Below are 17964 nucleotides of genomic sequence, written 5' to 3'. Positions count from 1 at the left end.
TACTACAACCTGGACAACACTGGTCTCAGGTGGTAACTTAACACTAAGTTTTTCACACACAGACAGAGCCAAAGGAAAAAAAAAAAAAAAAAAAAAAGAAAGGATGGCTTACATATCCATAACATATCCATATCTGTTTCTTTTGGGCATCACAGAATACCTGGTCTAATGATCAGAGATGCTGATTCTTTAGCAAAAACATACTCAGATGCAAATACATCCTCCTATGCACTGTGTATAAAACAGCCTCCTAAACAATTTTAAACACTGACTACAAGTCAAACAGTAAAACTTTGTTGATTTTTCCTCTTATAACAGAGAGCTTCAACAGCATAACAGCATTCTGTAGCCTGTTCCTGATGTGAGTACAGCCTTCCACCAGGAAGAGAACCACTGCTGTTCCAGTGGCTCACAGAACACCCACAACTGCTGCACAGAAATACCTTGAGAAGGCCAAAGGCAGTAGCTTGGCGTGATGAATCATAAATGTCTTCTTCAGCAAAGCCAAGCAACACTTGGAGCTGTTTGCTTGTTATCTGACTCTTTGCATTCTTCACAAGTATTGTTACACACTACAAAATCAAATTGCACATTGTCAATACACATGTAATGCCACAAAATAAAGATCCAGATGCCGAAGTCTGATTTAATTTATACCACTTCAGCTTGTAAAGACAAACTGCTGCTCTAGAACATGTGGCCAACACTATTCTCATCACATTTTACTTTCAGATGGCAATTGTGAGATGAAAGTAAACAAGTGAATTGCCCCCTCCCCATGTCTCACTTCAGGTACCAGGGTTTACTCATGTGGAACAAGATATTCCTACAATGAAGAAAGAAGGCAAGTGTGTTTCTGTGAAGACATTTCTTCAGATCCAAGCTGTGCATTTTCAGGGAGCAATTATCTTTAAGTTTGTACTTGGGAAAGAATCAGCAATTCCTCACTAGCTTGTGATCTCCAGACTACCTCTCCAGGGACTACCTCCTCCAGCAGATCCAGCTGCAGGAAGGATCTGTAGCAGGAAGTGTCTCATTCTAGAAAATTAATCCTAAAGCAGAAATAAGCAGAGCTGGGTCTGACTTACTTTGAAACAGCTCACAACCAGGTGGAAATTCTGGCCTTTGGCTATTCCTGTCTTGGCAAACTCTTTCAGCAAGAGGAAAAGCTGCTTGATCAGTGACTCCATATTCGTACTGACAGAAGGCAAAGGGAACTTTAAAATCCATACCAAGGACTGCAGAGCACCAGTTATCACCTGGAAGAAAGAGCCGAAGGACAGCACCATGGGTACAGTGACACTGAGAGAAGTCTTCTCGCTCTTTTACAGACATAGTCAGGCTATCTACAGCTGTGGTAAAAGGCAGTTAGCTAACAAACCCAACCTCTTTCAAACCATTCATAGGTAACATAAGGGTTTCTCAGCTCTAAAAGCACTATCTGTGACTCCAATATTCTATAACTTTGATTTTACCAGGTAAAGATATGATGCAGAGCTGCCTTCAAGATACAGGAAGCCCCACTGCAAGTATCTGGCAGGGTATGCGGTATGCCTTCCATTCTTGGGCTCTAGGCTCACTCAAACCAAAAGCTGTCCCAAAAAGTGGCTGCCTACAGCACTAGGAATGAAGACTTTGGAGCTGGATCAGAAGAAACCACAGTTGTGACAACACTTCTCCCAGCAGCTACAGGATCTCATGAACATCCTCACAGACAGAAAGTTCCTCATATAAACATTCTCTAGGAGAACTTGTCCCCTGAAACACAGAGCAGAGCTTTCAGTCCTCCATCAGCCACAAGCCTCTTTTAGGATTACATGTCCTCAAACAATTTAATCTGCACACTATCAAAGCAGGTTTGAAAAACTGGTGGCTTTCTCTCCTCTTGCAAGTCAACTGCTAGATGACATTTGTGGGCAGGACTCTTCTTAGTACAGCAGAGAGAACACGCAGACTTCAACTCAGAACTCAGAACTGTACCTTGACATCCATAGATTTCAGGCAGTCTATAAGCAGCTGAACAAAAGGGTCTAACATTTCCAAAGCATGTTCTTCAGAGGAATTTACTTTGGATCTCTTCAGGCTCATGTGCAGTAGCTGTCATAGAAAAATCAGGACATTTGTCTCAAAGTCAGTCAGAACGCAGAAGAGTCAAGTAAGGTCCAACAACTGTTTCAGGTTATAGCAGAACTTATACCATATCCCACTCAAATATTTAAACAGGCTTTTTATTAAAAAATTCACTTTTTATTAAAAAAAAAATTTCTAAAAGCACCACTGGAGTTACAATATACAAAGTGAAGTTAAGGCTAATGGCTGTGCTATTAAATCAATGTATCCAGAATACTTTCCTTTACATGCTCTTAACAAAATTTTGAATGCAAAGTTTTTAATCTGAGGAGATCTTACCCGAAGTCCTGAATCAACCAGGATATATGTGTTAGTCCTGCTGCTGACACGTGCTTTCTGCCCTCCTCTTGTGGGAGTGGGCTGGAGTAGCAGGCAGCTCTCCGGTTGCAGACGAGGATCTGGAGGAGGGGCAGCTTTTTTCCTGAAAGGCAGTGCATGAATGGCAAAAGAAATTATTCAAATATGAACCCTCTCCACAACAATCCTGCTGTTGGGAGTAAAAAGAGCTGAACTGTGCTCAGTTGCTTCCCACACAGCAAGCAAAAGCAGGTCTCAGATGGACCACAATATAAATAAAAATAAAATAAATAAATTGGTTTTATAAAATAAAACCAATTTGAAAGCAGCACAACAGACGGGACTCAGACTTGAGAACAATACCACTATTCCAGAGATAACAAACACACCATCATTTGTAAAACATCCTCTTTTTTTCTTAGTGGACAGACCAACTTCTGAAGTTCCTTCAAGCAAATACACATGCTGCCACTACCCACTGCTCTTCTTTACTGATCTTTACTTCAATTACTGATGGCTTACAAACACTGCTCCAAGAAGTCTGCAAACAGCAGTAATAGCCTAGAGAAAGCCAGCCTATGTAACAGCAAATGCAGGACACCCAAACCCTGCTCTGAGCAGTGACACCACCAGAAGGAGAGAAAATCTGATAGTTCTCTGCATCTTCTGCCCCAGCAGCAAAGCAATAAAGTGAAAGCCCATGTTTTTTCTTGTTCCTCACCCCATAGAAATGCATCCTGCTTCTAAACACTGTCCCTTGTGCCTTCATCCTAACATCCAAATGCATGTTATCAACTCATCAGACAGTGAAAAAGCCTACCTGAAGTTCCTGAGGACTTGCAAGAGTGGACTCCCATGAGTTCAACAAATGCTAACTCCCATTACTAATTTTTATCTTGGCCCGCTAACTGCCCAAATGATTCAGTTACATTGAAAACAAAAAGGGAATGAAAGCAAGGAAACACTCATGAGTTTGATCAGTTGGATTTAAGAACTGCCATTTCTCCAAGTAAATCAATACCAGACCATCTGAACAACATTCTGGAACTCACTTGGCTTTCTCAGTGAGCAGAGGCAAATTTTCACTGATGAGACCATGACTGAGGAGGAGGAGGGATTCTGCATTCATGTCTGAGTTGAAGATCAGCCCTGCCATGATGTGACGCAGTGCCTCATGCACCTTCCGGACTATCTTCAAGCTTGTAGTGCTCTCCAGAACCTGCAAAGGTAAAACCACGAGAATTTAAGAGGACAGCCTGATGGCAATTATCTGTTATCTGTATTCAGAAATTATGGGAAGCACTAGAGCAATTTCTCTCTCATCATGTTGTCATAGTCTCCAGCTCTAATTTACGTGAACAGCATTGCATTGCCTCAGCTTTGCACCAACATCCCTCCCTTCCTCTCCAGCCTCTCGTCCACCTCCAGCCATTCACCTATACCCACCAGGACACAAGAGCTAATGAGCAAACCAGTGTTCCATTCTTGTGTGAGCTTGCACTCTGCTAAAAATTCTGCATCTTTGAAAAGGCAATTATTGCACACAGATAGACCCTGGATACATTTTGTTGACATTTCCTTCATGCACAAGAGATTAAAGCACACAGCAGCCTTGCAGGACTTCTAAGCTCCAGGGGAAAGAAGAGTGGGAGGGAGAGTGCATGGAGAACTCAAAGTGGGACGTTTCCACTTTAGCAACAGTTAAAAGCTACCCAGAATGCCACTCCCTGCCCCGGACATCAACAATAAAGTCTCACTGCTTTCCCAGAGGAAAATGGGAAGCCAAAGCAAGATTCTGTAGATGATTTCAAAGTAGCCACCCAGAGGCTCTAGAATCGCCTTACAGAATTGAGAGTGTTCACAGTTACTAAGAGAGACTCTGGCTGACTTTTCTTACCTCCTTCAGTGGCAGAATAAGTTTTGTCACCTGGCTCCTTCCTATGAACTTCCCAAGAATTTCATAGGAATCATAACTCTTGTTTTTGCGTGCTTCCATGATCTTGGAGACAATTCCCTTCACTTCTTTCTCTTCAGCTACATTCCCAAACAATTCTTGGTTGAAAATCTTTGGAAAACAGGCAAGAGAAGTGAATGAAAGAAGAAAAGCAGGTTCCTCCAGTAGTGACAGAACAACACTATTTTTCCCCACTCACAGAAAAAACAATTGTCCAGGTTTCCTACAAATCATGTCTATCTTTCCTTTGTCAACACAGAACATCTGAGTTTAAGCACACCAAATGAAAACACTGTTCTCACACCCCTCTGTGGTTTTGTGATACAAGGAATAGGAGTGCATCAATACAGATCAATACATCCCAATATACCCCATCTGTGTGGCCAGCTGAGTTCCTGGGCTCTCTGTACTGCACTGAGTAGATGTCTGCTGACTTGCTCAGCCATTTAGAGTACAGGAAAACACAGGTAGGTGCCTTAATCTTGAATCCATCCCCTCTCAGGATGCAGGCCTCAGGATACAGCCCCAGAGATAACTGAATTCTCTTGATTCCCCTCTACAAGGGGGCTACTGGTGCCTTTCTTGGCAGTACACACACAACAGCCTAGTTTGCCACCAAGTCAGAGACAACCTACACAAAACTTTCCCCTCCTAGAATATCTCTCAAGCATTTCATGATGCTTTTTCTTTCAGTCTTGAATAGCTTTTACCTCAATCAGGATATCTAAGCAGGGGTCCAAATCACCAGCACTGAGCCTGGTAGTAAGGCCCTTCAGTAACAGGTTCACAGTGAAAGTCAGCACATGGAGCTAGAGAAAAAGAGAACAGATCATGCTTCCAAACTTTTGCGCTGACCTCTTTAATCATATTGCATGGGGACACTCCCATACCAGAGACATCACAAGTCACACACTGCACCTGAGCTTTCATTATAGGAAAAAAAAACCTCTGGGAGGATGAGAATCCATGTAGTAGCAAGAGACAAAGGATCCCTATGCCACCACATACTGGCAAGAGGGCTGGAATGTCCTCTCTCCCCAGGGCTCTTACTGATATATTTAGGCTGCTCTAATTGCTGCTTTCACTGTTACAGCAGCTAAAAGCTCACACTACTCCACTGTGGTAATTCACATGAAAAATGACTCTTAACCCAAACCATAGAAAGAGGAAAAATTAATTAATAGTCAGTGCCTTGGCTCTGGATCTGGGAAACAAGCCCTCAACTAGCATCACCACACACTGTCTGTGCAGTTTCTGTGGCAACTCCCCTCAGATTCTGCTTAGCCCTCATGACCTTATTGAAAGATTTCCTCTAATCTTACTGGAACCAGAAATTCATCCTTCCCCTTCATACCTCAACTCTTCATTAGGAGAATGGCTTAGACTCTAAGTTCTTTGAGGATACAGACCCTTATTTGACACTTGGAATGGATTAACAAAGACTGGTGCAGGCATTAGCAACAGTATTTAATTGCATTATACCAAGCTATTCTGCCAGTGCAAAACAATTTCAATAGCAGCTTCCCTTTGGATTTTCCTCCCAATACATGAAAAAATGCCTACAGAGAGAAGAAGAAGAATTTCAGCATTACCTGGTAGCCATGGATGAGCGCAGACCGCATCTCCTTTAAGATATACAGAAGGTAGTGCACTCCCAACACTTCCATGATTTTAATGAGGGTGTTACAGGCAATGTCCCGTATTTCCTGAAATCTGTTTCTCAGGAATGTGCAGACTTTCAGTAGGATGCTGGAAAAAGACAGACAGCTTTGTTCATCTCCAAGCAGAGCAGAACTAATTACACTGCCAAGGAGGCTGCTTTTCAGAACTGTTTCACAACCACAGCTGTACTCACAGCCAACCTCACAGAGAGGTTTTATAGGCATACACACACCTACTGTCCTTCAGGATGTTTTACTGATTGTCCTTCTTTTCTGTACATTTTTCTTTCCTCAGCACAACCAACTCTGCCTCTGCACCTTGAGTCACAGCTCTGCTCTTAGGTCAGGATTTACAGATGTCAAATGCTGAGGTGCATGTCACTAAGAACAGGAATTTCCAAAAGAAGTATTTAAGGTCCTTTAGGATACCCCTCTTGACTTTAGCCATGTACACAACCACAGCTTGAGAAAGGTGCCTGCACTCATTCCCTGCACAATGAACAGCCCCACTGGGATGTAAGGAGCCCCACTGGGATTTACCTTGGTAGGTTAGCTTCCATCACTTCCTGGGGAAGACACTGCATCATTCTGACCATTGCAAAAGCTAATGGAACACGAACTACCTCATCATCATTCACAACATTGGATTTCACAAGCTTGTGCTCCTCGTCTCTTTTAACCTTTTTAAGAGAGCAAGACAAAATGCACTTTTAATATACAGAAACAAATCCTGTTTTTTCTCAGCAAATCCTAGAAGAAGCCAGTATGGCAGGCTGCTATCCTCTGATGACTGCAGGAAAAACCCAGACCACTAAAGGAAAGGTGAGAAAAATCGCCGTGTTTTCAATACAGAAATTAGGCTAGTGCAAGCAAGCGGCTGAGAACTCTTCAAGAGGCTGGACAAAGTGAATAATTTCACTTGTGTATTTTGAGACAGTTCTCAGCAGGGAAGTTAAGACACCACATCCACATGACCAGATAGTTGGTCAGTAATCTCCATGACTCAGCAAAGGGCATGAAGCTTTTGTTTTGTGCTTTCAGATGGTCTCTCTCCAGTTGTGTTTATTTTTTTAATGTGTTGCATTTTTACTGGCTCTGAAGTAGCATCCCAATCCTTAAAGTAATAGCCTACAAAACACCTTTGAAATGTAAACTCCTCACCTTTGCAACAATACACCTGTGCAATTTAGGCAAGATGTTGACTGTAACTGTTTCTTGAATGTGTTTGATCAGACACTGAAGCTCCTCTTTATTTCGGGGTAAGAACGAAACAGGTTTGGGCACTTGTTCAGCATTTTCAGTTGGCTCAGCTGCTTGCTCAGGTTCTACTGGCTTCTCAGAGAGATTCTTCCCATTCTTTTCTTCAACTTCCTCCTCTTCCCCTTCACTCTGCTCCAGCTCCATGGTTTCTTCAGCCTCCACCACTGGCTCAAGGTCCATGGCAGCAGCTTCTATCAAGTAATTGCCAAAAATACAGGTAAATACAGGAGAACACAGAACTTGAGCCCTAATAGTTGAGACTCCTCTGACAGCTTGATTCTACCTACCTATCACCAGTAACAGCCAACCACCAATAAGCATCAGGCTTCTACTGGGTAAAGAAGCTTTGGCTTGCTGGTTTCTGATAACCACCTCTCAGGGCCAGGTTTAAAGCAAAGACTATGTTACTCTATATCTGAATCCCACAGTCAGCTGAGCAAAGGTCAATGTACTTGTACTGTAGAGAGCTAGCAAGGTGAGGACATCTTGGCTGCAGATAACCATGAGAGCAGCCAACACCAAAGATAAACACCTCAGGTGTGTCAGCAGCCATTGTGGCTGGGTGCATAATCTGTGCCCCACACAGATTATGGGCTGTTTTGGCTTCTAAACAGACATCTGGGATGGAGTGGTAGGGTGACGATGACTTCCTACACCTCTCCTGACTTTGTCAACACACAGGAGGAAAATCTACACTGCTCCTAAGGAGACAAGTCAACACTAGCTTCCAGTATGCCCATTTTAAAAAGACGGAAGTAACTGATGTCAAGAGTAAACCACAAAACTTTGATTAGCTGTATTTGAGCAGTTTGAGGTAGTTTTTACAAGCAGACACAAAAAGCTCACCTTGATTGTCAATGGTCATAAGCTGCTTTTCAAGTGTTTTATGGTCAAAGTGAAAGGCTTCCAGCACTATCTCTAACAAGCTGCAGAAGAAAAATATGAAGAAAGATCAGCCCTCTGCACAAAAAGAAGAGGATGCATATACAACAGAAAAATCTTACAAGCACTTTTTGGAAAACATCAGATTTAGTGACACTGCACCATAATGAAGTTTATCCTGAAAAGCTCCAGAAAATAAAAACTGGTTACTTCTCAGCTACATGCATTGTGTGACCTCGCTCATTGTGAAACCTCACAGAGAGTGGTACTGGAGCAATGGAGGGGCCCCAGGAGCAGGGATAGCCTGACAGAATCGCTGCCCTGCATTCAGTGAGACACAGTATAAGAAACTAACAACCTATTAGAACTTCATAGTCGCACGCAGCAAGCCATGCACACCTTCACTCGTGTAAGCCCACTCAAAGCCAGCAGCCTCTCTCCTCAGAGAAGAGGCTAAAGTCCATGAGATGCTCCTAAAAACACAGAATTGTGCCTAAGGAGTCTTTGGAGAAACCTGGAGCAGCACTGTTCACGGTACCCACCTGACTCCCAGCTTCGTACTGATCTGTCCTGTTTGCAAGACATGGATGAAATGCTTTAAGTGGTACAAATATGCTGACCATGAAAGATGTCGGCAGACAGCTCCAACAACTTCAACTGAGGCTGTTACCATATTTTCATACTGCTCAAAAGAGAGAAATTCAGTTGCTGTTAGCATTCACAATGGTCATGTGTCTAAAGCATCCTTTACCCAAAGCAACAAGAGACAGAAGTAACCTTTGTCTAGTGGGGATACTTGGGATTTAGTTATTTTAGATCTCCTCCTGAGCATCAAGTTAGGGGGGAAAAAAAAAAATCACAGTCCATCAAGCAGATCTCCAGACCCACTTCCTCCAAATTATTCTACACACATTTAACTTTTCTCACATACTTAAACCTATGGGCTCACTTGTGGTAAGAACAAGAACCAGTGTCAAGGCATCCAACCACAAACACATGGTACACTGCTGGTCAACTAGTCACATCTTTTTAAGATGTGAAATAAAATGTGCCTATTTCTTCACCAAAGTTCCAATTGATATATTTTACTGCCTTCTGGTCGAAGAGCTACTCAGTCACTCTACTGAGGGGCATAGACTGCACTGCTGCAGGGGCTTGGTCCTGTGCCTGAGCTCTAATCGTTTCAGCTTCAAAAGAATATTTCTGACATTAAGCAAATTGGACATTTACTTCGCTTGATAGAAGTAGGTCTGCTGTTCTGGTAGTGTGCAGGGAACTACAGAAGTGTGAAACCTGGTTTTTAAAAGTCACAGGTGGAAAGTCTATCCACACTGATATTACAAGTAATTTCACTGAAAGTAACTAACAAAACTTCACCCTTCAAATTTTAATTACAAAGCTGCAATTGATTTCAGACGTTTTCAGCCAATTCCTGCAGTTTCCCTCTAAATCCAGAGAAAACTATTTATTCACACGTCTGTTACTATGCCCGCACTATATTCCCACAGTCTGCTGTCTAAGAGTAACTCATCTCACAACTAAACAGGAAGACAAAAGTTTGGAGCCAGAGGGTAAAAAATAAGAAGCTGATTATAAAAAATAAAGACAAATAAAACCCCAAGTAAAAAAACTAAAACAAACCAAATAACCCTAACCAAATAGTTAAGAGATCAACCTCTGAGAAGTAGGACAAGTTTAGCAGATATAGGACAGAGCCCAGACTGCATCTGCACTTTCCAAACCCTCTGTCTGCCACCAAAACCAGCATAGCAGTTTTGTCTACAATTCACTTCACAAAAATATCAACTATTTAAAGTGGTTAGGTTTCAAAGGCAAATGGTATGTAAGAAAGGTGAGAATATTCAATTAGATGCATTCAGTTAAAAGAGCCTACCTTAAGCATTTTTTCACTGAAAATGGCAGTTGTAGCATAAGGCATGATGTAGTTCTGGAGGGATTTAGAAGACAGCACAAGCTTTTCTTCAGTGAGCTGCTTTGCCAGTTTCCTCAGAGCTCGTGCCCTCCTGTGAATCTGAGACATGTCACATGGGAGAGAGTGAATGAGGCAGTGCTTGAGTCACAGCTAGCCCAAGAGAGCACCTACATCCCACAGGTATGAAAAAGTCCCAGTTTTAGGCAATGGCATAAACACATTACAGTCATTTCCAAGGTGTGCCTTTTTCCTTAAATCTCTGGGCTTTCACTAGCCTTTTGCCTCAATAGATATTCCAAGTCAATGGCATTGTGCATTCGCAATCATAAGACTGTGCTATCTTCAGGTATTAGACAAGGGAGGCAACTGCAAAAGGCAGTTGCTGCAATGAAATGCAAAGACCAGAGAAAATTACAAGTTAAAAACTTACAACTTTTCATATAACTACAGATACAGCAAAGACTCTCACAGCTTGCACCTCTGAAAGCAGAAGAAATATATTTTCATACTGCAAGGAAAACCAGGAGACCAGGCTTTGTGTTACACTTATATTGCAAAGGTTTGTGAATGGGAAGGAGCTGCAGAGCCTCTAGACTGAGAACAGCAGGGAACAGGCCAGAAAAAACAGAGACCCATTCCATGCCTGTGTCAAGAGGAATCTTCAGGATACTGCTGACTGTGGGCTATCATAAACCCAATACATTTCTAGATAGAAACACGACTTTGATTCTCAATCACGCCTGATGATGTCTACATCCTTCTTTTTTATAACAGTATCTAATGACACATGTTCAATATCTCTGCAGACAACACACAGATGCTTTGCAAAATATCCCCTCACACTAAGATGCTTTTGGCAGGGAGAGAGAGGCACTAAGAAATGCCTGCTGTCTTTTACCTGCATGTGTTTCATGTTCTCAAAGAAGTCCATGTCAGGATCATGGCGGTTGGTCAGCTGGACCAAATCCTGGAATTCGGGATTTGTTGGGAATGTCTGAATGAGGCAGGAAAGCAGTGATGTGTAGTCCTGCTGGATGCTCTAAAAATAACAAGCAGTGATTATTAAGGATCCCTTGGAGAGGCTGATATACAATTCTGAGAAGAGCAGTGCTGTCATTTACTAGTGTTTTAGTCAAATGTCCTAATTCTTGGTAACAACAAATGCACCTATTATGGCCTGCATATAAATTAAAGCTTCCCCTCCAAAGAATGAGTTACAGCTAAGAAAAGCTGAACAACAGAGAACCACAGCTAATTTCTATAATTTTGTAGAATTTTATAAAGTTTCAAATGAAGGATAAGTTTATAGTGGGTATCTGCACTTCTTAACCCAGTAGGAGACTTTGAGAACTCACCCAAAAAACATCTCATTACCCTGAAGATAGCTGGAAGTGTGTGATCAGATACCACTGCCTTACCTCAGTCTTACTCCTCAGACCCCTTCTCACAGACTCCAGGAGAGTGTGCTGGATTAGCTCCTTGTACTCCTCTTCTGTGTGGCTGATTTCTGCCAGTTGGTGGATGAAACTGGTCAAACAAAGGCTTGCGTTGTCACTAAGAGCCATATCCCCGAGCTGAGTGGATGAAGAAATGGCACCACATGAGTCTGGTTATGACACCTTTCTCTACCCAAAAGCTGAGACAGAAGAGTGCCACTGGACACAACATAACGAGTCCTGCAGAGACTCAAACTCTTGAGAGCTATCCTACAGAAATTCTAGTACCAAATTAATGCCCATCATACCCATCAGGGAAAAAACCTTTTAGCTTTACCAGCAGGCTCACACAACCAGAACATGCTGCAACAAACAGAAAATCAGCCTATCAAGCCTGTAATGTGCCTTTTATCCAGTACAAATGATCAAACAGTTCCAGGGCTCACTGACAGAAAAGTTGTGCTGCACTGTATTTGCCTTTTGGGACACAGATGAAAAGGTAAACAGACAAAACTTCAAAAATGTGTTTGTAAGAATACCTAAAGATACTTTCTGAATGTTATGTGGTGCCAAAAAACAGCCAATGGAAGTAAGTTGAAAGTTAGATTCATCAGGGACAGGTGGTGCATATAGCAAGAGAAGGAACATTCAGCCAACCTGGATGGTATAGAAGCAGTTGTGCATGACAGGGATGAGGAAGTCAGTATCCACTGTTTGCATTTCCTTGATGTGGGCTGTGATTGACTGAAATGCTGACAGACGCACATCGAAGTCAATATCATCCAGATGTCGCTGATCAAAGGCATTCAGCTAAAACAGAGCAACAAGTCGTTAATGAAAAATGACAGAAACGCGATCATACCGTATTGGGGGAAAAAGGGAGCAGAGAGAGAAATTGTACATACCTTAACAACATCAGTAATATACTTCAACTTAGCATCCAAGTCAGATAAAGTCTAAAAAGAAACATAAAAATGCAGTTAACTTTATAATTGTTAAAAATTTGGGTAATTCAAGACTTTACCACTTGAGACAAAAAGTAAGTAAAGCAGCAGCATTAATCTTTCTCCAGTTAGAACCTCCATAAGAGCCTTTCTTATGTAAGTTGGAGGACATGTATTTTAAATTTCCAAATATCTACACTGTACATTTCCTGTGTTTTACTGCTAAAAATTTATGTATTTATGTAAGTCACTTCAAAGTAATACAGAACATTCTACTATAAACTGTGAGAGAAGAATACAAATAAAAATAATCTTCAAGATACTGAAATCCATTCTTATTTCATCAACATGCAGGATTTGTTGCAGTTTAGGTGCTTTGCTTTGCTTCTCTTACACTAAAGATCCCTGGTGAGGCTCACATCAACCAGGCTGTAAGCCAAAGCTTTTACAAATCTTTGTGCAGCTCATTAATTGCTATCACATAGAATTCTATTACTTTCACTTCACACAAGAAGAGTAAAAAGATTTTTGAAGTCATACACAAAGATAAATGTCATGCACTCCTCTTATTTTACCTTATTAATTTATACCTAAATTACCTTATTACCACAAGATAATTTACTCTTAAAAAAAGCATAGAAAGATGTAGAAATGCAATACCTGAAATACCAAGCACAACTTATTTCGAGACAGTTTGTTCTGGATGACAGAAAAAAGCTTTGCCAGTGGTTTGAGAAAGCTTGTAGGGTTTGAGCAATGCCTCAGCAAGTTCTGCACTGTCTCCAGAATGTCAATTTGCGTACCCTGAAAGAGACACATAACTCTCAATAAGTACTGAGACCTCACAAGATCATTTCATTTCCCTGGAACATATTTCAAGACACGAAGTGCACATTGCTGTACTTCATTCAGATCAGAGATACTGAATGAGAACAAAGAACTAGAAGGACGCAATGCAATCATCAAATCTCTCAGAAGTACTTGCAGCCTCTCAATTAGAAACAATACAGTGTTAAGAGATGACTGTCAGCAAAATAAAGACTTCTTTTATGTGTCTTTCCTCAGGACTCAAAGGTCAGGAGAACTAATAGAGCTTTAAAAAGCAGTCTTTCTTGAACATGTGAGATGAACATTATATACTTCACAGAATGGGTCAGGTTGGACCACAGGAGCCAATTTGATCCAACCTCTCTGCTTATCCCATCAAGATCATCCCATGGCACAGGATTACATCCAGACAGGTCTTGAGTATCTCCAATAAGGGGGATTCCACAGACTCTCTAGGCAATGTGTTCCACTGCCTGGTCACTGCACTGTGAAGCTCTTGCATGACCTCCCTCAACAGCAATCACATGTGGTCCCCTAATGACTCACAGATTTAAACCCCCAAAATAGTACTGCATACGGTTTGCCTTTCATCCAGCAGCAGACTGATGCAGCGCTGCCCAGTACACCACACACACCACATACTCAGCCACATGTATTCACACTACTGTTCAGATGCTGTGGCTTTGGAGTGAATAAAATCCACAGTGAAGAAGAGCAATTATTTCAAAGCAAGCAATTTGGTGGATTGGCTACAGTGACAAAGACAGTAAAGACTGCATTATAACTTCTGCAGACCTTCCCCATGACAAAGGGGAACAGAATCAGTCTGGGCACTGGCACCTCTGGGTGAGTAGTGCACATCAACACACAGTGGCACTGCATTCTGAGCAGACTACAAATACATGAAGACTTGATTCCAGGCTAATAATAAGAAATGGCATGTAATCAATATGACTTTCTTTAAGATACAATTAAAAGTCATATTGATTACAGGCCTTTTCTTTTATTAAAAGAAAAACATATGTTTAGTAGGGGGGAGGACATAATTTTTACCTACCTGCTCCATGTTAGTCTGATAAAGGAAAGGGAGGAGAAGGCTCACAAGCACTGAATTCTGACTCTTTTCTTGTATGAATTTGCTGATCCTGCAAAATTGGACAAGGTAATTTACTCTTTTATATCATTTCAATTACGAATACAGAGCAAAGAAGTCTGTCAGCACTAGTGTCATTTCACAAGGCTTTGTCAGCCTATCCAGGCTACCAGAGCATATCTACCAAATTCACAGTCCCAGCCTAAGCATTCAGTTCCACATGACTGCAGGCATTTCTGCACCTTTTTCTAACCTCAAGAGATATTAGATTTGATCAGCAACAAAATCAGCTAGAATCAACTTCTGAAAACTTACCACCTAAGTAACCAGGAAACAGCAAGGTCAATAACAGATCCAGGTATTTACAACTGTTTCAAATTTAAAAGGTTTGAGACACAGTGTTTTTTAATTTGGGAACTATTACAATAAGCCTCTTTCTTTCTCCCTCCTTCCAGCTTTTTAACTGTTTCAGGCTCTCAGAATCACTTACTTGGAAAGTATACTCAGCTCTTTGCTGACTTGAGCTCTATACTTCTTCTTTTTCACCTTCTCCACACTTAACATTGTTTTGCTGAAGTACTGAAGTATGGCAGGAACATGGGGCAGGACCAACCGGCAACCTAAGCTGAGGGGCTCTGTAAGTAATACAACAGTTAGCAACACCCAAGAAACTCTGCTGCAAGAAACGGAAGGGAGATCCAACCTTACTCAAAGGGGAAATTAGGATAAAGGAGGCTTCATAAGTGGAAGAATAAGTAAATGGGAGCTATGAACATGGAGGGCAGTTGGTGGCTGGGAAGAAGCACCAGCACTTGCTGAGACCGAGTCTAACATGTCTGAGATGGGATCAAAGAAAGCACACACCACTCTCCTCACAGATTTCAGTAACAGCCTTGTAAGTGCAGGCTTATCAGAAGGTACCAAGGACATTCCTCAACAGTAGCAATACCTCCTAAAATGACTGGAGCTTTTGTAGATGTGGTTTTCTTTATTCCACCACTGACCTCTTGTGTAAATCAAAGCTGCCATAACAAGGGCACATGCTCCTTTTCACTAGCTTTGAGTGTTGCAGGTGAAAGATGTCTCCACAGCATCAAACACAGCACACTACTGTTCTGTCTATTAATTCTCAAAGATGCCAGGTCTTTCCAGTCAGGGAGCACAGACTAAACATCAAAGTGATACAGGATCATGTGCATACAGGAATGGGGCCTTTATATAAAATGCGGTGCTAGATGCAGAGCCAAGTCAGCAATGCAGTTCTTGAATTTGTATCAGTCAAAGCTTCACAGACAGAACAGGTCAACATTGCCCTCTTCATAAGGCATCTCTCTGTGCTCAGCACCCTGATACTCAAACATGGACTTCATCAGTTATCAAGCAAGCAGGACTTTACAGCTCTTGAGCACAAGACGTATTTGTACCTTGATGTTTCTATCTCTGCCCGGAGGTCCTCTTCCCCAGTATTCTTAGACAATCTCTCCATAATCTAACACCTCCATCTAAAGCACCCAACATGTCTCTCAGAACTCTCAGGCAGGCATACCTTCTGTCACATCTCCAGTGGCCGTGACAACACAGTCAGTCACGTTGAGACTGGAAACCTGCTCCGTGGGTTCAAAATCTGGGCTGTTGAGAAGGCTATCAGCAATGTCCATCACAAGGCTGGATGTGGCCTCAGACAGATTCTTGGCTGACAGCACAGCAAAAACATTTGTCAGTATATCACTCTCTGGATGATCTGGCTGCTGCTTGGCCAGCAAAGGGAAATACCTGAGAGAAAGATTATAAAAAGGTTCACTGAAAATAAAGTTCAGAATTTTCAGCTTATAATTCTTTTGTGCGAAAAGTCACACAAAAAATAATGACTGTCTTCCACTTCAACCAAGAAAAAAGTGCACAAAAATCAGAACAACAGTGTCATGAAAAATACCATTAATGGAGCTTGAGAGGTTATCAAGTCCCTTTTCTAATCCTTTCTCTACAGCCTGAGTCTCCTGTTAGTCTGCTCCTAACCTAGTGATCCAATACCATTTTTAACAGAAGTTTGTACATAAGGTCTTCATTCCTACCAATGAGGTGTCCTCAAAAGAAACACCAGATACTTTAGCAAAGGAAAAACAGTGAGTTTGTGGAAAAGGCAAAAATCACTCAAGACAGTTGAGCTGGAACTTCTCACAGTGTCTGAATCAAAAAAAGATCTTTAACAACTTTCAGTAACAGACTCTCAGTCACAGATTCTATGCTGAACTTGCTCATACTCTTTCACAAAATAGAAAGAAATAGAGACACACAAAAACATGAATGAAATTATATATACCATAAAACTGACTTTCCATCTCATAAGACTAAGAAGTCATTGGTCAAGATGAACATATCCTAAGAAATCAGACCTCCTCCTCACCTGTGAGTTTGGTATAGGCTGTATATGTGTTTTAGTTATTATTATTAATACATGGAAAAAAACAAGCTATTAATAAGTGAGTTCTTGCATAAACTGGAAAGCTTCCCAGCTGCTCTGACTGCTATCAAAAGAATAAGAGTCTAATGGAAAAAGAAAATATGGGTTTGGACACAATTATTCAGAGTGTGCTCTTTTCCCCTTGTGTTTTATGTATTCAGAAGTACTTAGGTTTCTTTTCCAAAAGAACACTTACCTGGGGTTCTTACTCCAGGTGTGAATGAGTTTGAGCAGAAAAGTTGGAGAATACTGACTCTCTGAAGCCAGTCTGCAGACCTAAAGGAGAGAAAAATCAGACACCAACTCAACACAAGTAAGTAAAGCCTCTTAAAAACCTCATCTCTAACAAAGGCCTCACGTTCTATAGTTTACCTTTTTTATAAAGTAATTTCAATCTTTTATAAAGTAATTTTCCAACTTCCTCATTATTTATCAAATGACTCTTAGATAATTTTACTCCTGTTTATACAGTATTCCAGCTACCATTTTTGCCTTCCCTTGAAACTACATTCCCTGACACCTCACAGTTGCCACAGAGACTTGGCAACCTCTCCCAGACATACCTATGAAATCTCAAGCACAGCACCCAAAACACACTCCTGACACACTTCCAATGCCCTGACTGCAGCACCTGGTCTGTATCTCCATGGCCTCACTGGAAAGGCTGGAACATCGTACTGCATCCCATGAATGGGATCTCCTACCATGGTTTTGTGTCCAAAACAACCCCACCTTAGAGGTGGCCAGCTGGAGCCACACAGAATAGCTGCTGCTCCTCCACAGCTGGACACAGGCTAAGGTGACACAGGGCACCCTCCTCTCTCCCAGCCCAACACCCTCCACACTCCACAGCCCAACAGGCTCCACCCAAGTCTCACAGGTGGGTTTCCACTGTGACCACGCTGGACTGTTGGCAGGGCACCACTAGTGAACACACAGGCAGAGCAGGCTCCAGTGCTTTCACAGGTGGTAGGCAGAATGGTGCATGTGGGGTTTGGACTAGCTCAGTTTGCTCAAAGACCTCAGCATAACAGAAAAGAAGGCAGGTCTGATCATCATAGCCAGGATCTTAGAAATCTTCTCCT

The 17964-nt window shown here is 41.8% G+C and overlaps 1 protein-coding gene across 1 annotated transcript in view; it reads right to left on the bottom strand.

The window, feature by feature from the left end:
• The window catches only part of UTP20 (UTP20 small subunit processome component), a 62863-nt gene that overhangs the window by 10592 nt on the left and 34307 nt on the right, over positions 1-17964 (bottom strand). The window contains exons 29-50 of the mRNA XM_030262505.4: positions 17076-17155; positions 15965-16191; positions 14909-15053; positions 14383-14470; positions 13158-13301; positions 12459-12509; positions 12211-12363; positions 11536-11691; positions 11016-11156; positions 10079-10216; positions 8727-8866; positions 8149-8228; positions 7204-7493; positions 6583-6722; positions 5974-6130; positions 5092-5190; positions 4325-4492; positions 3480-3646; positions 2410-2551; positions 1981-2097; positions 1089-1259; positions 444-572 (exon numbers count right to left, since the gene is read on the bottom strand). Coding sequence (XP_030118365.4) covers positions 444-572; positions 1089-1259; positions 1981-2097; positions 2410-2551; positions 3480-3646; positions 4325-4492; positions 5092-5190; positions 5974-6130; positions 6583-6722; positions 7204-7493; positions 8149-8228; positions 8727-8866; positions 10079-10216; positions 11016-11156; positions 11536-11691; positions 12211-12363; positions 12459-12509; positions 13158-13301; positions 14383-14470; positions 14909-15053; positions 15965-16191; positions 17076-17155 — 3123 coding nt within the window. The remainder of the gene's footprint in view (positions 1-443; positions 573-1088; positions 1260-1980; positions 2098-2409; positions 2552-3479; positions 3647-4324; positions 4493-5091; positions 5191-5973; positions 6131-6582; positions 6723-7203; positions 7494-8148; positions 8229-8726; positions 8867-10078; positions 10217-11015; positions 11157-11535; positions 11692-12210; positions 12364-12458; positions 12510-13157; positions 13302-14382; positions 14471-14908; positions 15054-15964; positions 16192-17075; positions 17156-17964) is intronic.

The sequence above is a fragment of the Taeniopygia guttata genome, chromosome 1A (assembly GCF_048771995.1).
Source record: "Taeniopygia guttata chromosome 1A, bTaeGut7.mat, whole genome shotgun sequence".
NCBI lineage: Eukaryota > Metazoa > Chordata > Aves > Passeriformes > Estrildidae > Taeniopygia > Taeniopygia guttata.
Note: the sequence above shows the minus strand (reverse complement) of the source record. Positions and strands in the feature narration are given on the sequence as shown.